The sequence below is a fragment of the Plectropomus leopardus genome, chromosome 2 (assembly GCF_026936395.1).
Source record: "Plectropomus leopardus strain MGB_pleo_1.0 chromosome 2, ASM2693639v1, whole genome shotgun sequence".
In the NCBI taxonomy this organism is placed as follows: Eukaryota; Metazoa; Chordata; class Actinopteri; order Perciformes; family Serranidae; genus Plectropomus; species Plectropomus leopardus.
In genome coordinates this window covers 35,170,519-35,192,069 of record NC_142177.1, presented here as the reverse complement: position 1 = coordinate 35,192,069, position 21,551 = coordinate 35,170,519, and the positions used below count along the sequence as shown (strand labels likewise).

The 21,551-nt window shown below is 37.4% G+C and overlaps 5 protein-coding genes and 1 long non-coding RNA gene across 8 annotated transcripts in view; 5 read left to right on the top strand and 1 right to left on the bottom strand.

Moving 5' to 3' along the window:
* The window catches only part of LOC148190262 (uncharacterized), a 49,866-nt gene extending 28,821 nt beyond the window's left edge, over positions 1 to 21,045 (bottom strand). The window contains exons 1-3 of one of the 3 annotated variants that reach the window (XR_015774886.1): positions 20,387 to 21,045; positions 20,056 to 20,356; positions 17,129 to 17,258 (exon numbers count right to left, since the gene is read on the bottom strand). This is a non-coding gene — a long non-coding RNA (uncharacterized LOC148190262). Of the gene's footprint in view, positions 1 to 17,128; positions 17,383 to 20,055; positions 20,357 to 20,386 lie in introns of those variants that run through there. The other 2 variants (XR_015774883.1, XR_015774884.1) reach the window with 2 other exon arrangements.
* Positions 908 to 2,439, top strand: LOC148190265 (transcription factor HES-4-like). The gene is made up of 2 exons (XM_088072013.1): positions 908 to 991; positions 1,105 to 2,439. The coding sequence occupies exons 1-2, from the start codon at positions 929 to 931 to the stop codon at positions 1,435 to 1,437; spliced, it is 396 nt and encodes a 131-aa protein (XP_087928139.1). The 5' UTR covers positions 908 to 928; the 3' UTR covers positions 1,438 to 2,439.
* LOC121939757 (transcription factor HES-5-like) lies at positions 4,819 to 6,520 on the top strand. The gene is made up of 2 exons (XM_088071999.1): positions 4,819 to 4,980; positions 5,093 to 6,520. The coding sequence occupies exons 1-2, from the start codon at positions 4,918 to 4,920 to the stop codon at positions 5,513 to 5,515; spliced, it is 486 nt and encodes a 161-aa protein (XP_087928125.1). The 5' UTR covers positions 4,819 to 4,917; the 3' UTR covers positions 5,516 to 6,520.
* LOC148190264 (transcription factor HES-4-like) lies at positions 8,770 to 10,420 on the top strand. Its single transcript, XM_088071988.1, has 2 exons — positions 8,770 to 8,923; positions 9,037 to 10,420. The coding sequence occupies exons 1-2, from the start codon at positions 8,861 to 8,863 to the stop codon at positions 9,367 to 9,369; spliced, it is 396 nt and encodes a 131-aa protein (XP_087928114.1). The 5' UTR covers positions 8,770 to 8,860; the 3' UTR covers positions 9,370 to 10,420.
* On the top strand, positions 12,831 to 14,430 carry LOC148190263 (transcription factor HES-4-like). Its single transcript, XM_088071982.1, has 2 exons — positions 12,831 to 12,981; positions 13,095 to 14,430. Exons 1-2 carry the CDS (start codon positions 12,919 to 12,921, stop codon positions 13,425 to 13,427), a joined length of 396 nt encoding a protein of 131 aa, XP_087928108.1. The 5' UTR covers positions 12,831 to 12,918; the 3' UTR covers positions 13,428 to 14,430.
* LOC121938272 (transcription factor HES-5-like) lies at positions 16,271 to 18,250 on the top strand. Its single transcript, XM_088069437.1, has 2 exons — positions 16,271 to 16,690; positions 16,804 to 18,250. The coding sequence occupies exons 1-2, from the start codon at positions 16,628 to 16,630 to the stop codon at positions 17,224 to 17,226; spliced, it is 486 nt and encodes a 161-aa protein (XP_087925563.1). The 5' UTR covers positions 16,271 to 16,627; the 3' UTR covers positions 17,227 to 18,250.
* Positions 21,046 to 21,551: the final 506 nt, after the last annotated feature.

The window sequence follows — 21,551 nt, the reverse complement described above, 5'->3', positions numbered from 1 at the left end:
CTTTGGTGAGACGTTTTAATAGATTTTCCCACCAAAATTTGAACATTTTTAAGCTGTCAGAGCCAGCCAATGGCGTGCGTTCCCTCCAGATGGTTGGTGATGTCAGACTCTGTTTCTATAACAACACACAGCCAGCATCTGTCACCGATGTCCCTTTGTGTATCATTGACCAAACCATACAGGGAGTCAGTGTGGGAAACTGAGCTCAACGTGTTCCTCACACTGACGACAAGGCACGTGTCAAATGACTTGGCTACATCTGGACAGCAGCCAGATTATTGTTGAGTTTATTTCAAGTGCCATGAATGGTCACCACACTGCCTTCTAATTTCTTATAGTGCTGTTTGCAAACTACTGAATTTCTGATGAAGCAAACTGAGAAAAAAACTGATGAAACTTTCAAATATCATTAAATATTTAACGAAATAATCAATTCAAAACAAAGGGATTGCACCTCCTACATTTAAAGTTTTGCTCAATGAAAGCAGTAAAGAAATTAAAGATCTACTTTTTTTGTAAATGTATGTCACTCTGCACCATGAGTGTTATTCCCTCATGTGTGTGATGGGGTGATGAGCGTGTGCTCAGTTAAAGTCATTGATCCCAGCATCAGGCAGCAGATCTGCTCTCTCTACAGGGTCACCACTTTCCCAGATTCACACAGAGCTCTGAGAGTCTCTCTCCATCACCCCCCCAGTCCTCCACCTGTTCCCCTGAGATCTAACTATTGTCTCTCGAAGCAAAAGTGTGCTGCTGCTCCAAATGCCTTATTGTGTCACTGAGTTCCCTCATTGGTTGAGACTGTGAGAAAGTCCAACTAGACCAAGACCCACACATTGATATGGAGATGTGGGACTATAAATAGGAGGACTGAAGCCAGCAGAGATCAGATTCTCTCTACAGAGACCTCTACAGCAGAGATCCAGACATGGCACCTACAATCACTGCAGCAATCACCAACTCTCAGGAGCATCTGACTCTGACCCACAAGGTAAATTCAACATTCAACTACATTTCAGTATTGTCAGTAAGAGGTTGTTTTATTTTATGCTCTCACTTTGCTCCAGAATAAGTGTATTAATGACTTTGCTCTTCTTTTTGCAGCTCAGAAAGCCTCTGGTGGAGAAGTTACGCAGAGAGCGAATCAACAGCAGCATCGAGCAGCTCAAGTCTCTCCTGGGTCCAGAGTTCCTCAAACAGCAGCCAGACTCCAAGCTGGAGAAAGCTGACATCCTGGAGATGACCGTTTGTTTCCTGACACAGCTGCAGCAGCAGAACCAACAGCAGAGAAGACTGCTGAACCACTTCAACAAGCTGCAGTCTTCCTCTGATAAGAACCTGAGAGAGGCTGACTTCTCTCCTCTGAGCTCCACAGTCCAGACCAGCATCACCAAAGACAAGAGTCTAGTCAACAGCGTCCTCTGGAGGCCGTGGTAGACACCTACAGACTGGAGTCACCACCAGACAAACTGACACGACCATATTGGTCAAAGTTTACTTGAACTGAATTCTTCTGAATTCTTTGAAATTTCATGAACTTTTTCTTCTGTTTGTACAGAAGGTTGTATTTTGTGTTTCTTTTTGTTTTGAGTTTATGATATTTCCTGAGGAAATGACAGCAACATTATCTTTCAGGTTAAGAAAGAACATCTTGTCATGCATGTTGCATGAACTGAATCTGATTGCATCTGCAATTACTATTATTATACCTCACTGTACTTTATGTATTGCTAGCATATACATTAATGATATATTAAGTATCTTTTTTATTGATATTGATCATATTGATCAAAATGGACATATTATCACGATGGACTTGAACCTTTATGATTATTCAAAACTGATCTGTTGTTAGATCCAAACGTTTATCCTTTATTTCTAAAGGTTTTGCTTAATGTCACAATTTTCATGTGATACTTTTATATGTCAGAGCGCGTCATGAGTTGGTACAATATTGTGCTAAGAGATACTGATGAGCTCTTGAAAGGTACTGATGATTTTGAATTGATCAGAAATCTTTAATGTCCTATTTATGGACATTTTGCCCTAATGGACTTTCCCTCACATTATGTGATTATTGAAAATGATCTGTTTTAAGGTCAACATGTTTATCCTTTGACTGAAAAAGGTTTGTTTTGTTTGACTATTATAACCTATGAGACCTGTTGTAAGGTCAGTTTTTAATATTTTTTCTTCTGTTCACTAAATTCAAATGTTTTGATTCATTAGAAGAAGAATCTTATAAGTACAGTGAGTACTGTGTCCTCAAATGTTGTAAATCGTTTGTCTTTTATAAAGACAGCTGTTCCTTTACTCTCTCTGAGTACAGTGTGTCTTGTAGAAATCTACAAGTTGTTGTTGTGATGTATCATCACCTCTAGTTGGAGCTTTTATGCTTTTTGTGGTACTTTGTGCCTTGATGAATAAACAAACATTGCAAGTTAAAAATGTTGTGTTCTCATGTTATTGTGTGTCATAGTGTAAGTAATTAGATAGTTTCTTTTCTTTGTCTGCTTTAATTGTGTTTATTGCTGTTTTTTCCTAAGTTGTTGTGCTGTGGCCAACATACAGAGTTAACGCCTCTCAAAGTATTATTAGGAATACAAGTATCAAAGACTTCCAGCTGTGTTTATCATCATAAACACATTCAATCGTCACAGTTACACTGTATCCAGAACAGGAAAACCCTGTCAGCTCTTTGCAATGTGTCTGGCTGTGTCAAAAATAGATGAGGCCTGAATTTTTATTAAATACTCACTGCCATGTGTCTGATGAAATTAAAAGGATTGTCTTTAGTGGCTGCTATCAGTTTGAGTGGCCGTCTGGCTAAGATCTACACTCAAGTGACTGTATTTTTCTAGTTCATGAAATTAAGTCACTTATTAACAGTCAGTCAAGTCGCCAAATCAAATGACAAATATAAAGGCCACAAATTTCAGGTAAAAACCCTTGGTAGTAGTGTCACGTGCGGGTGTTTAAATGTAGTAAGTTAAAACAAATTGTTTTTCTCTTTGAAGAGGTCATTGTTTCTAATGTGATGCATAATGAGGCACACTTCTATTGTTCCTCTAGTGAAAGGACAGAGTGTGGGAAACCAGAGGGAGCTCACTCACAGAGCCCTGAGGGACAATAGATCCAGACCTTTGCCCTGAAGACGGAGCTTAAGAGACTCTAGCTCCCAAAAATGCAAAATTCCTAATCTGTTTAAAATCAAGGCTCATTTTTCATTATTTGCCATAATCAAAAAACAGTCTCTCTATAAATTTCTGTTTGGTAAGTTAATTGTAAAACTAAACTGTTATTGGGAATTCAAGATATGAAATACTTGCTTTGTTTCTAGGATTACAGTCTTGTGATATTTTACAGCTGAAAACCAACACTATGGAAAAGAGAACACTGTTCAGTATCTAAATCACACAGGTCAGAATTTTGCTGACAGAATACAACCACAGCCAAATTTCACATGTTCACCTCAGTGTATACTGGTTAATAACAAGACAGGTTTTTTAAAAGTATTTTTATGGCATGTGATTTCAGCCCAAGCTTGCAACGCAGCCAATACTGTCTTTATATAAAGTCTGAAGTTAAATATCATTGAGTTGTACAATATAAAAACAAGGGAGACAAATAAAAGGGAAAAAAAACATATGTGAAATAAAGAATCATCAAAAGGTCCGTTTGGATTTGGACCTACAGCTTAATTTCTTTCAACGGACAAAATGTGGGAAAACTCTGGAGATCAGAGTTTAGTATGATTATCATCCTCAAACCAATCAGCAGCAGATTATTCTCTAAAGGGATTTGGCACACTTCAGCAAACAGCTGCCTCAACCTCCCACCCTCATGGAGCTGAAATCTTCATCCAGTTCCTGATACAACGGCACAATTACCACTGGATGGTCAAAATGTTTAAAACTGATGAAGAGTTGATAAAAATCATTTGTACAGTAAATGAGCTGGCAAGTTATAAGAAAATTGTCAACATAATTTCAAACTTTACAGACTATGACAGTCAGCCAATGGTGTTCTTTCCCTCCAGATGGTTGCTGATGTCAGGCTGTGTTTCTACTACAACACACGTCCACTATCAGTCACAAAGGCTCCGTTCAAAGGTCTTTTGTTGTTCATTGACCACAGCATTCAAGGAGTCAGTGTGGGAAACTGAGACCAACTTTCTACCCACATCGACTACAAGACACAAGACAGAAGACTGAAACATCTGGACAGCAGAGTGACTGTTGTTTTCAAGTTTCTCTATATATCATGGGCATTACAATTTCAATAATGTATTGAAGAATTGGATGCAATAAAAAAATATTTTTTTAAAAATTTTTTTAAATAAAAAAAGTATTTTTTTTAAATGAAAGCTGCAACTGAATTATAAAGACAAATAAAGTATGAATATTGGTACTTGCTAGATTTCAGGTTTCTGCAAGACAAAAGCATTTAGATGTAAAGATCTATTTCCACTAATATCTTATTTTAGCAACACGTAAGTTATGCAGCATTTTTTACCCAAGATGGAATCATTGTCAATCTTCCACGTGTGTGATGGGCTGATGAGCGTGTGCTCAGTCAAAGTCATTGATCCCAGCATCAAGCAGCAGATCTGCTCTCTCTACAGGGTCACCACTTTCCCAGATTCACACAGAGCTCTGAGTCTCTCTCCATCACCCCCCCAATCCTCCACCTGTTCCCCTGAGATCTCACCATTGTCCCCCGGGGCAATAACAGCGTTAAGTGTGCTGTGTCCTCTATTGTCTCACCAAGCTCTCTGATTGGCTGAAACTGTGAGAAACTCCAGTCAAACCAAGACCCACACATTGATATGGAGATGTGGGACTATAAATAGGAGGGCTGAAGCCAGCAGAGATCAGATTCTCTCTACAGAGACCTCTACAGCACAGAGATCCAGACATGGCACCTACAATCACTGCAGCAATCACCAACTCTCAGGAGCATCTGACTCTGACCCACAAGGTAAATTCAACATTCAACTACATTTCAGTATTGTCAGTAAGAGGTTGTTTATTTTATGCTCTCACTTTGCTCCAGAATAAGTGTATTAATGACTTTGCTCTTCTTTCTGCAGCTCAGAAAGCCTCTGGTGGAGAAGTTACGCAGAGAGCGAATCAACAGCAGCATCGAGCAGCTCAAGTCTCTCCTGGGTCCAGAGTTCCTCAAACAGCAGCCAGACTCCAAGCTGGAGAAAGCTGACATCCTGGAGATGACCGTTTGTTTCCTCAGACGACTGCAGCAGCAGAATCAAGCTGTGGACTCAGCAGCTGTCCGTCAGGGCTACTCCAGGTGTGTCCAAGAGGTGACACACTTCCTGTCCAAAGAGCAGCTAAAGACACAGTCCCAGAGAGGACTGCTGAACCACTTCAACAAGCTGCAGTCTTCCTCTGATAAGAACCTGAGAGAGGCTGACTTCTCTCCTCTGAGCTCCACAGTCCAGACCAGCATCACCAAAGACAAGAGTCCAGTCAACAGCGTCCTCTGGAGGCCGTGGTAGACACCTACAGACTGGAGTCACCACCAGACAAACTGACACGACCATATTGGTCAAAGATTAGAGGAACTGAGTTCTTCTGAATTGACATTTGACAAACTTTTTCTTCTGTTTGTACAGAAGGTTGTATTTTGTGTTTCTTTTTCTTTTGAGTTTGATGATATTTCCTGAGGAAATGACAGCAACATTATCTTTCAGGTTAAGAAAGAGAACATCTTGTCATGCATGTTGCATGAACTGAATCTGATTGTGTCTGCAATTACTATTATTATACCTCACTGTACTTTATGTATTGGTAGAGTATACTTTAATGATACATTAAGTATCTTTTTTTATTGATATTGATCATATTGATCAAAATGGACATATTATCATGATGGACTTGAATCTTTATGATTATTCAAAACTGATCTGTTGTTAGATCCAAAGGTTTATCCTTTATTTCTAAAGGTTTTGCTTAATGTCACAATTTTCATGTGATACTTTTATATGTCAGAGCACGTCATGTGTTGGCACAATATTGTGCTAAGAGATACTGATGAGCTCTTGAAAGGTACTGATGATTTTGAATTGATCAAAAATCTTAACTGTCCTATTTATGGATATTTTGTCCTAATGGACTTTCCCTCACATTATGAGATTATTGAAAATGATCTGTTTTAAGGTCAACATGTTTATCCTTTGACTGAAAAAGGTTAGTTTTGTTTGACTATTATAACCAATGAGACCTGTTGTAAGGTCAGTTTTTAATATTTTTTCTTCTGTTCACTAAATTCAAATGTTTTGATTCATTAGAAGAAGAATCTTATAAGTACAGTGAGTACTGTGTCCTCAAATGTTGTAAATCATTTGTCTTTTATAAAGACAGCTGTTCCTTTACTCTCTCTGAGTACAGTGTGTCTTGTAGAAATCTACAAGTTGTTGTTGTGATGTATCATCACCTCTAGTTGGAGCTTTTATGCTTCATGTGGCTCTTTGTGCTTTGATGAATAAACAAACACTGACAGCTGAAAATTTTGTGTTCTCATGTCATTGTGTGTCATGGTTCCCCCTTTATAATGATGAAAGAGAAACTTTCCACATATATTTTTATGGGTCTTCATCATAGTTTCTACCTTTAACTGAGAAATCAAGATAACGTCAGGCACATATATACTAACTGTTCATTTACAATTTCTGTTTATTATAAAATTATGCATAGCATGTGGTTCAATTTTTTGACAAAGAGTCAAATCAATTTTATTGATATGGAATCAAGACAACCCAAATTTTTAAAGAAAGTACTTTCATAGAGCGAATGTGACGCTCTTATTTTGATATAATTGTCAGGCTCCAGCAGTTAAGCATCTCTCACTTAAAAGAGGTCAGATATTGTTTCTAATGTGATGCATAATATGACACACTTCTATTGTTCCTCCAAGGACAGAGTGTGGGAAACCAGAGGAAGCTCACTCACAGAGCCCTGAGGGACAATAGATCCAGACCTTTGCCCTGAAAAGACGGAGATTAAAGAGAGTCTGGCTACTAAAACTGTAACTTGTTTTAATGCCTGTGGTTGAACCTGTTTCTCTGTTATAAATCCGCATTATTACTTTGTTATCAAGTGTTCATTTCAACTACATTTAGTTACTCTTTCTAGTTAACCTAAGAAACTTGTTAGTTTGTGTGAATGCTGAAAGTGTTAATAACCTATGTTTGTCTCACTCTTTATTATGATTCTTCCATTGCCGTCTTTGCAACTTAACTGCTACCATATTTTTCTACACAAAACTGTGTGCTTGCATGTTTCCCAAATAAAATTCATGGGTATAACTTTCAATGTTTACATATTTTCACACAATTTGAAACTGTATTCTCATTCATATGTTCAGCTAGAAACTCCATGAAACATTTAAAATGTTCCACATCTTTCATAAAATCTGAGTATTATTCAGATAACTATTAAATCCCAGAAATATTTTTTTTTAATTCAATTTGTTGAAAAGGTCAGAAATATACAATACAATTTTGTCACACATTATTTTGCATTTTAACTTATGTAATAACTACTAAGTTTAACAATTAACTATCTTTTGGAGGAGACACCACCTTGTACCCCTGGTAGCGAACTGCTTCTGCACAGGATCCTCAAAAGGTCCATTTGTAGAGGGACACATGCCTTCTGGTAACTGAAGGAGTGTGGGAAAGCTCTGGAGAGAAGAGTTCAGTGTGAATGACATCAATCCCACCAGCAGCCAAATAATTCCCCAAAGGGATTTGGCACACTTCAGGAAACCGCTGCCCCCAGGAGAGCCCCCCACCCTCATGTGTAGAGCTGAAACTTTGATCCAGTTGATGGTCAGTAAAGAAGCATGAATGTGACTAAATGTTCACACTGTATGAAAATTATTGGAAACCAAAAATATGAGATGACAAATAACTTTGGTGAGAAGTTTTAATAGATTTTCCCACCAAAATTTGAACATTTTTAAGCTGTCAGAGCCAGCCAATGGCGTGCGTTCCCTCCAGATGGTTGGTGATGTCAGACTCTGTTTCTATAACAACACACAGCCAGCATCTGTCACCGATGTCCCTTTGTGGATCATTGACCAAACCATACAGGGAGTCAGTGTGGGAAACTGAGCTCAACGTGTTCCTCACACTGACGACAAGGCACGTGTCAAATGACTCGGCTACATCTGGACAGCAGCCAGATTATTGTTGAGTTTATTTTGGGTACCATGAATGTTTTCTAACTTCTTGTAGTGCTATCTGAAAAACAGTGTGTTTTATAAAGAAAAATTAATTGAAAAATTATTGGGTTCAAAAATAAAATTACATATCTTAGTAAACCATCAATTCAAAATTAGGTAGTTTCACCTGCTGCAATGTTTTATTTTTTGTTTTGTTTTGTTTCTTGCTCAATAAGAGTTAAAAAAAAAAAAATCCCACTTAGTTTTTATGTATATCTTTATCCTGTATGTTATTTGCAAATTAAACCAAATGTGTGAAGTGCGTGTGCTCAGTCAAAGTCATTGATCCCAGCATCAGGCAGCAGATCTGCTCTCTCTACAGGGTCACCACTTTCCCAGATTCACACAGAGCTCTGAGAGTCTCTCTCCATCACCCCCCCAGTCCTCCACCTGTTCCCCTGAGATCTAACCATTGTCCTGACATCAATAAAACCATTCGGAGTGTGGCATCATTTGTTGTCTCACCAAGTTCCCTGATTGGTTGAGACTGTGAGAAAGTCCAACTAGACCAAGACCCACACATTGATATGGAGATGTGGGACTATAAATAGGAGGGCTGAAGCCAGCAGAGATCAGATTCTCTCTACAGAGACCTCTACAGCACAGAGATCCAGACATGGCACCTACAATCACTGCAGCAATCACCAACTCTCAGGAGCATCTGACTCTGACCCACAAGGTAAATTCAACATTCAACTACATTTCAGTATTGTCAGTAAGAGGTTGTTTTATTTTATGCTCTCACTTTACTCCAGAATAAGTGTATTAATGACTTTGCTCTTCTTTCTGCAGCTCAGAAAGCCTCTGGTGGAGAAGTTACGCAGAGAGCGAATCAACAGCAGCATCGAGCAGCTCAAGTCTCTCCTGGGTCCAGAGTTCCTCAAACAGCAGCCAGACTCCAAGCTGGAGAAAGCTGACATCCTGGAGATGACCGTTTGTTTCCTGACACAGCTGCAGCAGCAGAACCAACAGCAGAGAAGACTGCTGAACCACTTCAACAAGCTGCAGTCTTCCTCTGATAAGAACCTGAGAGAGGCTGACTTCTCTCCTCTGAGCTCCACAGTCCAGACCAGCATCACCAAAGACAAGAGTCCAGTCAACAGCGTCCTCTGGAGGCCGTGGTAGACACCTACAGACTGGAGTCACCACCAGACAAACTGACACGACCATATTGGTCAAAGATTAGAGGAACTGAATTCTGCTGAATTCTGAGATTTTATTAACTTTTTTCTTCTGTTTATACAGAAGGTTGTATTTTGTGTTTGTTTTTGTTTTCTTTGTGTGAGATGATATTTCCTAAAGGAAATGACAGTAACATTAACTTTCTTGTTAAGAAAGAGAACATGCATGTTGCATGAACCAAATCTGATTGTGTTAGCAATTATTGTTATTATTATCATTATTATTATTATTATTATTATTATACACTGTACTTCATGTCATAGTAGTTCAATGATATTTTTTTATCTTTTGATTGGAACTGATCATACTGATCAAAATCTCTAACAGCCCTTTTTTTGACATATTGTCATCATGGACTTTGAAATCTCTGATTACTTAAAACTGATCTGTTGTTAGATCCAAATGTTTATCTTTTTTTCTAAAGGTATCGCTTAATGTCTCAATTTACCTGTGACACGTTTATATCTAACTGCACATCATGCGTTGGTACAATACCAAGAGTGCAAGTATTGATGACCTCTTAATAGGTACTGATGATTTTGAATTTTGTCACAAATCTTAATTGTCCTCATATTATAATTGAAAAATGATCTGTTTTAAGATCAGCATGTTTATCTTTTGACTGTAAAAGGTTTGTTTAATGTCACATTGTCACAGTTTTCCAGTGACAATGTAATTTACACATTTTGACATTCAGTTGAATTTTGTGGTTAAGAACAATGTGACCTGTTATTAGGTCAGTTATGACTACTTTTTTTTGTTTGGTAACTAAGTTAAAATGTTTTAATCCATTTGGAAAAACATTTGTAAAACGCAATGAGTACTGTGTCCTCAAATATTGTAAATCGTTTGTCTTTTATAAAGACAGCTGTTCCTTTACTCTCTCTGAGTACAGTGTGTCTTGTAGAAATCTACACGTTGTTGTTGTGATGCATCATCACCTCTAGTTGGAGCTTTTATGCTTTATGAGCTCATTGTGCCTTCTTGAATAAACAGACACCATTAACTGAAAAATGTTTCATGCAATATTTTTTTCTTGTCCCTGCTCTCCTTACAATGATGAAAAAACTTGAAATAATTCTCGATCGCCACCCCATCTTTGTATGATGCAGTATTTGTCTATCCTTAAATTAACATCTATCCATCAGCTTTACCTGCTTAACCTGGAGGGTTGAACTGTCTTGGAGCCAATTCTAGCTAACATCACACTAGGCAGGTACATCATCCATAGGTCCCCAATTAATCAGGGCTGACACATAGAGACAGAAAACAATTAGCCCTACCACACAGGAAAAAAAAGCATGTTCAAACACATAATCCTCTCTCTGTAAGGTGACAGCGCTGACCACTGTGCTACCCCTTAACATATCAGTTTACTGTAAACCTTTGTGTGTTCATTTTAACATGGGTTCACTCTGATTTTTCATTAAATTGGGTCACTTATTTGCAGTAAGCTTGAGTCATCAAATGAAATGAGAAAATGTACACCTCAAAATACATTTTAACAGGAAAACAACTGTGGTGTAAGTATCAGAGGCTGGTGTCTTGATGTAATAAAGTTACAAATAAATTGTTCCTCTCATTAAAGAGGTCTGACATTGTATCTAATGTGATGCATAATGAGGCACACTTCTATTGTTCCTTCAGTGAAAGGACAGAGTGTGGGAAACCAGAGGGAGCTCACTCACAGAGCCCTGAGGGACAATAGATCCAGACCTTTGCCCTGAAGACAGGGATTAAGAGACTCTAGCTCTCAAAAGTGAAATTTTCCAAATGTGGTAAAAATCACAGATTGATTTCTTGTTTTTTTCCAACTTATCACACCATGATAAAAAAATGCAAAGAAAAATCTATAAGTATGTGTCAGTAATATTAAATGTAAAACTCAATTTAAAATGTAAAATATTTGCTTGGTTTCAGGATTATAGTCTTATGACATTTTGCCACTGAAAACAGGATCATTTGAAGAAGAGAGCACTGTTGAGCGTCTCAATTATACAGGTCAGAATATGACCACAGCCAAGTTTCACAAGTTGACCTCAGTGTATATTTATATTAACAACACAGGCTTTTGAAATATTTTAAGGATGAGTAATTTCTGTACTGGTTTCAAACACAGACAACAATGAATTCATATATATATATACATATATATATATAAATTAAATGTTGTTGATGTGGCCAATGTAAAAACAAGGGGGGCGATGTAAGGGACAATGAACACTGTATGTGTGAAAAAATCATCAAAAGGTCCACTTGGATTTGGACCTACAGCTTAATTTCTTTCAACGGACAACTCTGGAGATCAGAGTTTAGTATGATTATCATCCTCAAACTGATCAGCAGCAGATTATTCTCTAAAGGGATTTGGCACACTTCAGCAAACAGCTGCCTCAACCTCCCACCCTCATGGAGCTGAAATCTTCATCCAGTTCCTGATACAACAGCACAATTACCACTGGATGGTCAAAATGTTTAAAACTGATTAAGAGTTGATAAAAATCATTTGTACAGTAAATGAGCTGGCAAGTTATAAGAAAATTGTTAACATAATTTCAAACTTTACAGACTATGACAGTCAGCCAATGGTGTTCTTTCCCTCCAGATGGTTGCTGATGTCAGGCTGTGTTTCTACTACAACACACGTCCACTATCAGTCACAAAGGCTCCGTTCAAAGGTCTTTTGTTGTTCATTGACCACAGCATTCAAGGAGTCAGTGTGGGAAACTGAGACCAACTTTCTACCCACATCGACTACAAGACACAAGACAGAAGACTGAAACATCTGGACAGCAGAGTGACTGTTGTTTTTAAATTTCTAAATAGCCTACATTTTGGGCATTACAATCTTTTTAATGCATAAAATGATTATTTGAAAAAAAAAAAAAACAACAACAATCTTTTGAAAAATAGAAAGTAGTCAATTTTTTTCTGAGATAAAAATTGCAACTGAATTATTTATACAAATGCAATATGAATTGCAAAATTGGTTAAGGGCTAAATTTCGTATTTATGGTCAACAAAAGCATTTAGACACGGAGATCTATTTCCACTAATTTTTTTGGAAATTTGACACCATGTTAGTTATACAGTAGGTTTCAGTCTCCCACGTGTGTGACAGGATGAAGAGCGTGTGCTCAGTCAAAGTCATTGATCCCAGCATCAGGCAGCAGATCTGCTCTCTCTACAGGGTCACCACTTTCCCAGATTCACACAGAGCTCTGAGAGTCTCTCTCCATCACCCCCCCAGTCCTCCACCTGTTCCCCTGAAATCTAACCATTGTCCCCCGGGCAATAACAGCATTCAGCGTGTTGCCGCTCCACATGCCTTATTGTCTCACCAAGCTCTCTGATTGGCTGAAACTGTGGGAAACTCCACTCAAACCAAGACCCACACATTGATATGGAGATGTGGGACTATAAATAGGAGGGCTGAAGCCAGCAGAGATCAGATTCTCTCTACAGAGACCTCTACAGCACAGAGATCCAGACATGGCACCTACAATCACTGCAGCAATCACCAACTCTCAGGAGCATCTGACTCTGACCCACAAGGTAAATTCAACATTCAACTACATTTCAGTATTGTCAGTAAGAGGTTGTTTTATTTTATGCTCTCACTTTGCTCCAGAATAAGTGTATTAATGACTTTGCTCTTCTTTCTGCAGCTCAGAAAGCCTCTGGTGGAGAAGTTACGCAGAGAGCGAATCAACAGCAGCATCGAGCAGCTCAAGTCTCTCCTGGGTCCAGAGTTCCTCAAACAGCAGCCAGACTCCAAGCTGGAGAAAGCTGACATCCTGGAGATGACCGTTTGTTTCCTGACACAGCTGCAGCAGCAGAACCAACAGCAGAGAAGACTGCTGAACCACTTCAACAAGCTGCAGTCTTCCTCTGATAAGAACCTGAGAGAGGCTGACTTCTCTCCTCTGAGCTCCACAGTCCAGACCAGCATCACCAAAGACAAGAGTCCAGTCAACAGCATCCTCTGGAGGCCGTGGTAGACACCTACAGACTGGAGTCACCACCAGACAAACTGACACGACCATATTGGTCAAAGTTTACTTGAACTGAATTCTTCTGAATTCTTTGAAATTTCATGAACTTTTTCTTCTGTTTGTACAGAAGGTTGTATTTTGTGTTTCTTTTTCTTTTGAGTTTGATGATATTTCCTGAGGAAATGACAGCAACATTATCTTTCAGGTTAAGAAAGAACATCTTGTCATGCATGTTGCATGAACTGAATCTGATTGCGTCTGCAATTACTATTATTATATCTCACTGTACTTTATGTATTGGTAGAGTATACTTTAATGATACATTAAGTATCTTTTTTATTGATATTGATCATATTGATCAAAATGGACATATTATCATGATGGACTTGAATCTTTATGATTATTCAAAACTGATCTGTTGTTAGATCCAAAGGTTTATCCTTTATTTTTAAAGGTTTTGCTTAATGTCACAATTTTCATGTGATACTTTTATATGTCAGAGCGCGTCATGTGTTGGTACAATATTGTGCTAAGAGATACTGATGAGCTCTTGAAAGGTACTGATGATTTTGAATTGATCAAAAATCTTAACTGTCCTATTTATGGATATTTTGTCCTAATGGACTTTCCCTCACATTATGAGATTATTGAAAATGATCTGTTTTAAGATCAACATGTTTATCCTTTGACTGAAAAAGGTTTGTTTTGTTTGACTATTATAACCAATGAGACCTGTTGTAAGGTCAGTTTTTAATATCTTTTCTTCTGTTCACTAAATTCAAATGTTTTGATTCATTTGAAGAAGAATCTTATAAGTACAGTGAGTACTGTGTCCTCAAATGTTGTAAATCGTTTGTCTTTTATAAAGACAGCTGTTCCTTTACTCTCTCTGAGTACAGTGTGTCTTGTAGAAATCTACAAGTTGTTGTTGTGATGTATCATCACCTCTAGTTGGAGCTTTTATGCTTTTTGTGGTACTTTGTGCCTTGATGAATAAACAAACACTGACAGCTGAAAATTGTTCTCCACTCATTTGTCCTTAAACTTGCCCTCAGTATATGAAAAAGTGATATTTCTCATTTCACTGAAATAGTTCTATACAGTTATCCAATCTACTTGCATGTTTTTATTTTGATTATTTATGAAACTGGGTCACTTATTTTCAGTAAGTCATGAAATCAAATAGAAAAACGCTCATTTCAAGGTATTTTTTGGAGGCAAAAATATTTATGTTTAAGTGTCAGGTGCAGGAGTTTTAATGTAAAAGGTTAAGATAATTCATGTCTCAGTTTAAAGTGGTCTGACATTGTATCTAATGTGATGCATAATGAGGCACACTTCTATTGTTCCTCCGGTGAAAGGACAGAGTGTGGGAAACCAGAGGGAGCTCACTCACAGAGCCCTGAGGGACAATAGATCCAGACCTTTGCCCTGAAGACAGGGATTAAAAGAGACCCTGGCTCCCAAAAGTGAAAAATTCCAAATATGTTTAAAATCACAGACTATTTTTTTCTGCCATGATAAAAGAATTTACCAAACTTGTTTCTACAGGTTTCTGTCAGTTAGACTAATTGTAAAACTGAAGTGTTGTTTGGAACTAAAAATGTGTAATATTTGTATTTTTTTTTTATTATAGTCTTATAATAGTTTGCGACTGACAACAAAACATATTGGAAAACAATATTGTTTAGTATCTCATTCACACAGATTCGCCCATAGCCAAGTACTACATGTAACTGACCTACATGCAATAGGTTATAATAACAAGATAGTTTTTTCAGATATTTAAATTACATATGTGAAACCTGCTGTGGTTTCCAACACAGCCCCTTTTGACTTATTTGACATAAATGTTCATGAGTTATGAAATGTAAAATTAAAAAAAGAAAGAAAACTGAGGCACGATGTAATAATCACAAGGTGTTAAAAAAAATTTAAAAAAATAAAAAGTTCTATTTGGATTTAGGCACATGTGTTAAATTTCTTTTAACAGACAGAGTGTGGGAAAACTCTGAGGATCAGAGTTTAGCATGATTATCATCCTTAACCCCACCAGCAGCAGATTATTCTCTAAAGGGATTTGGCACACTTCAGGAAACAGCTGCCTCAACCTCCCACCCTCATCTATCGAAGTGAAATCCTGATCCAGTCTGCTGTAAATAAAATTTTTTAAAAAAGAACATCAACAGAAAGTCAATGTGTCAAATTGACTGAAAAATTATTTCAATTTTGGAAAATAAGTTTAGCTGCCCCATTAACATATTTTTTTTTAAATTAAAATGTCAAACTTTACAGACTATGACAGTCAGCCAATGGTGTTCTTTCCCTCCAGATGGTTGCTGACGTCAGGCAGTGTTTCTATTACAACACACGTCCACTATCAGTCACAAAGGCTCCGTTCAAAGGTCTTTTGTTGTTCATTGACCACAGCATTCAAGGAGTCAGTGTGGGAAACTGAGACCAACTTTCTACCCACATCGACTACAAGACACAAGACAGAAGACTGAAACATCTGGACAGCAGAGTGACTGCTGTTCTCAACTTATAAGTACATCATGTGCATTACAGTTTTATTTATGAATGAAAGAATTAACTCTAAATTAACTTGATTTTATTTTATCTTTTCAAAAGTAGACAGTTGTTTTTATGAGACAATGTTGCAACTGAATTATTAAGACAAACACTGTATAAATATTAGTACTTGGATTTTAGGGTTCTGCACTGCAAAAGCATTTAGATGCAAAAATCTGTTTCCACTGGTTTTCAAATTCAGCAACATGTAATTTATACAATATTTTTTTGACCCAAGATGGAATCAACTGTCAGTCTCCCACGTGTGTGATGGGATGAAGTGCGTGTGCTCAGTCAAAGTCATTGATCCCAGCATCAAGCAGCAGATCTGCTCTCTCTACAGGGTCACCACTTTCCCAGATTCACACAGAGCTCTGAGTCTCTCTCCATCACCCCCCCAGTCCTCCACCTGTTCCCCTGAGATCTAACCATTGTCCTGACATCAATAAAACCATTTGGAGTGTGGCATCATTTGTTGTCTCACCAAGCTCTCTGATTGGTTGAGACTGTGAGAAAGTCCAACTAGACCAAGACCCACACATTGATATGGAGATGTGGGACTATAAATAGGAGGGCTGAAGCCAGCAGAGATCAGATTCTCTCTACAGAGACCTCTACAGCACAGAGATCCAGACATGGCACCTACAATCACTGCAGCAATCACCAACTCTCAGGAGCATCTGACTCTGACCCACAAGGTAAATTCAACATTCAACAACGTTTCAGTATTGTCAGTAAGAGGTTGTTTTATTTTATGCTCTCACTTTGCTCCAGAATAAGTGTATTAATGACTTTGCTCTTCTTTCTGCAGCTCAGAAAGCCTCTGGTGGAGAAGTTACGCAGAGAGCGAATCAACAGCAGCATCGAGCAGCTCAAGTCTCTCCTGGGTCCAGAGTTCCTCAAACAGCAGCCAGACTCCAAGCTGGAGAAAGCTGACATCCTGGAGATGACCGTTTGTTTCCTCAGACGACTGCAGCAGCAGAATCAAGCTGTGGACTCAGCAGCTGTCCATCAGGGCTACTCCAGGTGTGTCCAAGAGGTGACACACTTCCTGTCCAAAGAGCAGCTAAAGACACAGTCCCAGAGAGGACTGCTGAACCACTTCAACAAGCTGCAGTCTTCCTCTGATAAGAACCTGAGAGAGGCTGACTTCTCTCCTCTGAGCTCCACAGTCCAGACCAGCATCACCAAAGACAAGAGTCCAGTCAACAGCGTCCTCTGGAGGCCGTGGTAGACACCTACAGACTGGAGTCACCACCAGACAAACTGACACGACCATATTGGTCAAAGATTAGAGGAACTGAGTTCTTCTGAATTGACATTTGACAAACTATTTCTTCTGTTTGTACAGAAGGCTGCACTGTGTTTTCTTTTTGCAAGATGATATTTCCTGAGGAAATGACAGTAACATTATCTTTCAAGTAAAGAAAGAAAACATCTTGTCATGCATGTTGCATGAACCAAATCTGATTGCATCAGCAATTATTATATCTCACTGTACAATGATACATTCAGTATCATTTGATTGGCAATGATCATATTGATCAAAACCTTCAACTGACCTTTATTATGAAGATATTGTCATAGAGACTTTAATCTCTCTGGTTTCTCAAAACTGATCTGTTGTGAGATCAAAATATTTAGCCCTTTTTTTAAAAGGTTTTGCTTAATGTCACAATTTTCATGTGATACTTTTATGTGTCAAAGCACGTCGTGTGTTGGTACAATATTGTGCATAAAGATATTGATAACCTCTTGATAGGTATTGATGATTTTGAATCCCTCAAAAATCCTAACAGTTCTTTTTATGAACATTTTGTCAAAACTGACTTTCCCTCACATTATGTGATTATTTAAAAATGATCTGTTTTAAGATCAGTATGATTATTCTTTTACTGTGAAAGGTTTGTTTAATGTTACTCTGTCACAATTTTCCCGTGACAATGTAACATTTACATGAGATTAAATTAACTGAATGCTACTTCAGTATGATGTGATCTGTTGTAAGGTCACTTTTTAATATTTTTTTTATCTTGCACAGAATATGTTAATGTTTAAATCCATTCTGTGAAAAAAATCAAAGGAAAATGAGTACTGTGTCCTCAATTATTGTAAATCATTTGTCTTTTATAAAGACAGCTGTTCCTTTACTCTCTCTGAGTACAGTGTGTCTTGTAGAAATCTACAAGTTGTTGTGATGTATCATCACCTCTAGTTGGAGCTTTTTTGCTTTATGTGGCTCTTTGTGCCTTGATGAATAAACACTGCCAGCTGAAAATTGTGTGTTCTCGCGTCACTGTGTCATGATAAAAGAGAGACTTTCAATATTTATTTATTTTTATATTAACTTAATGAATTAAGGTGTCCATCACTGTTCACCTGAATTGTTTATCCATAACATAACCTTTTAGTACTAAACTAAGTATATGAATGTGATTATATTAAGATTTTTTGTAAGGAGAGATAATCAATATTATGTCACTCTGGAGTCAGTCAAGTCATCAAACTAAATGAGAAAATGTACATTTCAAAGATACTTTACTGCACCATTATTTTAGTGTCGTCAGGTTTGGGGTATTTTATCGAAAAACATTTAAAATTAACCATCTCTCACTTAAAAGAGTTAAGAAATGGTATCTAATGTGCTGCATAATGAGGCACACTTCTATTGTTCCTGTGGTGAAAGCACTGAAAGGACAGAGTGTGGGAAACCAGAGGAAACTCACTCACAGAGCCCTGAGGGACAATAGATAAAGACCTTTGCCCTGAAGACAGAGATTAAAAGAGACTATGGCTCCTAAAACAAGAACTTGTTTGAAAAAATGCCTGGTTGTAAATGTTCCTCTGATATAAATCAGCATCAACACCCTTTTAGAATATTGTAATTTCATCCAATGAGAGCACAAAGTTTGAGCATGGTTTTGAAAAAGTTTCTGCGAGTAATACTTTGTAAATTAGATAAAGAATTTGGTTAATTTCACTAAATGTTTTTATGCTTCTCAAAACTGCAATCTCAAAACATCCAGCTTTGAACAGTCAACGGCTGGTGTCAGCAATATACCCTGATGATGATTTTCTTCACAAGAGATTTAAATTTGAAGTAGACTCTTCGTCTGATATTCACCACCAGTTGTCACTAAAGACAGATCATATAACACAATTTATTTTCAAAGTTGTAGTTTATATTACAGATAATGTGAGTGCAAACATTTCATATACTGTTTATCTTGGGATCTTTTTGGGTAAATGTCACAAGAGGAAATTATGTATTTCCTCTTTCTTGTTCTTTAATTTCTGCAAATCTTACAACTTTATTATATAACTAATTAGGTAAACTCCTGTGTGTGTTCATACACGTGGCTACTTGTCCCTTTTTTTTTTTTCTTTTTTTTCATTTTTAAATGTGTGTACTGACCACTAAATGTACTGTTTTCAAAATTGTAAATAAAAAGTAAAACATATTCTGCAAATTGTAAACAATAAAGCTTTACATTTTAAATTGTTATTCACCAGAAACTAGAAGAGTGTACATGTGACTAGCGCCTGGACTGATTTTCAGATGGATCTCAAAAGACAGTCGGGCAAGAAAACCTCAATCAAAGAACCTGATTTATCCATCATAAAAAAATTCAAGTTTCTCCAAGAATTAATTGTATCTTAATAATTTGCTCATTATTTAGACAAATTTTATATTCATTATTTTTGTTTTTAATAAACTGTGCTCTAGACCATTTAAAAACAAAAAGAACAGATCAAGATACATATCTTAAAACAATATATTACTGAAAAATATGCAGTGCAAAAATACCCACATCTATTAATTAATGCAAATCTTAAAACTTTATTATTTATCAAATTAGTTCAACCCATGTGCGTGTTCATACTTGTGTCTACTTTTTTTAATTTAATTTTATGTTATTTTTGTCTGTTTGTTTTGTACCTAGTCTTCTTCTTTTGTATTGACCACTGAATATACTGTTTTAAAAACGGTTACTAAAAAAAAAAAAACCAACTATATGCCAATTGTAAACAATAAAGCTTTTACTTTTAAATCCTTACTCACCCGAAACTTAACCAGGGAAGTGTTGGTGGCTCTTCTTGCTCTGTTTCTTTGGGTTTGGTTTCTCTCAGGGGCCCGTCACTGTCCACCTGTGGGGCTTCAGTCTGGTCCTCCAATTTTGAGTGAAAATGTTCGTTAAATCCAATAAATGCTGAACGGTTCCGAGATTGAAGCAACCTCTGTTCTTCTGCATTTTGGAAACAGACTGGGCAACGTTTAAGACGGACTTCTTTTAATTGGTTAAGTCCAAAAAAAATCATCCCAAGAGAGTGTTAAGAGTCCCAGCAGAGAGCAGCAGCTCCACCTCAGGAGCTGTGTTGACAGAGGAGGCAACACTGGTCTAAAGTTAGCCGTTAACCGGCGTTTCCTGCCGTTCAGGCTACATTTCTTCACTTTTTACATTTGCCTGGTCTTGTGATATTTCCACAGGTGCTGCACTTTGTGTCCTTCCTTCGTTCGGTGTGAATTTCTGGTCACAAATGTTAAAAAAAAGACCATCTTCTGGTGTTATTTTTTTTTACCCTCATTAGCCTTCATTTTTTAAATTCGTTAACGGTTGAAACGCTTTGAGATGCTAATCGAGTTTTCCTGCTTTTTGTAAACAGAAAAAAAGTCTAAAGTTTTTGATAGTCTTTCTTTGGTTTGTAAGAATATAAAAATCACCGGGTGTGATGGCAGGAGTCCCAGAGGAGAGCAGGATCCAGTCTTTGGGGACGGAGGAGGCTGCACCTGTGCGACGTTAAATTAGCCGTTAACGGTGAGGTCTTTGCTCCCGCTGAGGCTTCATTTCTTTACTTGACTCGTACTTTTCTGTTTCCTCGGGTGCGGTAAGCTACTTTCAAACTTCCGTACCACTTTCAGTCACAAAATAAGTTTTAAAGAATATCTTCTGGCAGTAATTGTTGATTCTGGTTAGCCATCTTTATTTTGGCGCGTCAGGTACCCACTATCAACTTCCTGTCACATTAATTATGACCTGAGTGGACAAAATGACAAATCAGACGTTCCGCCTTATTAATGTTCCGACTCGGCAGCCGCCTACACAAACATGAGATTTCACAATTCTGAAATTATTATTTATTATGTGAGTAAAATATGAAATAATTTATTTCCATTTACAGTGCCCATTCTTACTGACACGTTTAGCTTTTAACTGGCTCTGACGGCCTGATACAACTGTGTATTTTTACACTTCACACTGCTGCAATATAAAAAAAGATGTTGCATGTTGTTTATTTTATGATTTTAGGATGGTTTTGCTAATATTGAGATATAGGCCCTTCTCAGTTTTCATCTTATTTTTGTTTTCAGTGTCCTGTTGGCCGTGACAACGTAACATTTACATGAGATTAAATTAACTGAATGCTACTTCAGTATGATGTGATCTGTTGTAAGGTCACTTTTTAATTTTTTTTTTTTTATCTTGCACAGATTATGTTAATGTTTAAATCCATTCTGTGAAAAAAATCAAAGGAAAATGAGTACAGTGTCCTCAAATA

What these genes read in the sequence shown, in the direction of transcription:
- LOC121939757 (XM_088071999.1), top strand. Translation starts at nt 4,918, where the DNA reads ATGGCACCTACAATCACTGCAGCAATCACCAACTCTCAGGAGCATCTG. An exon ending in ATCTGACTCTGACCCACAAG is followed by an intron (nt 4,981 to 5,092) that starts GTAAATTCAACA and finishes TTCTTTCTGCAG; the next exon opens with CTCAGAAAGCCTCTGGTGGA.
- LOC148190265 (XM_088072013.1), top strand. Translation starts at nt 929, where the DNA reads ATGGCACCTACAATCACTGCAGCAATCACCAACTCTCAGGAGCATCTG. An exon ending in ATCTGACTCTGACCCACAAG is followed by an intron (nt 992 to 1,104) that starts GTAAATTCAACA and finishes TTCTTTTTGCAG; the next exon opens with CTCAGAAAGCCTCTGGTGGA.
- LOC148190264 (XM_088071988.1), top strand. Translation starts at nt 8,861, where the DNA reads ATGGCACCTACAATCACTGCAGCAATCACCAACTCTCAGGAGCATCTG. An exon ending in ATCTGACTCTGACCCACAAG is followed by an intron (nt 8,924 to 9,036) that starts GTAAATTCAACA and finishes TTCTTTCTGCAG; the next exon opens with CTCAGAAAGCCTCTGGTGGA.
- LOC148190263 (XM_088071982.1), top strand. Translation starts at nt 12,919, where the DNA reads ATGGCACCTACAATCACTGCAGCAATCACCAACTCTCAGGAGCATCTG. An exon ending in ATCTGACTCTGACCCACAAG is followed by an intron (nt 12,982 to 13,094) that starts GTAAATTCAACA and finishes TTCTTTCTGCAG; the next exon opens with CTCAGAAAGCCTCTGGTGGA.
- LOC121938272 (XM_088069437.1), top strand. Translation starts at nt 16,628, where the DNA reads ATGGCACCTACAATCACTGCAGCAATCACCAACTCTCAGGAGCATCTG. An exon ending in ATCTGACTCTGACCCACAAG is followed by an intron (nt 16,691 to 16,803) that starts GTAAATTCAACA and finishes TTCTTTCTGCAG; the next exon opens with CTCAGAAAGCCTCTGGTGGA.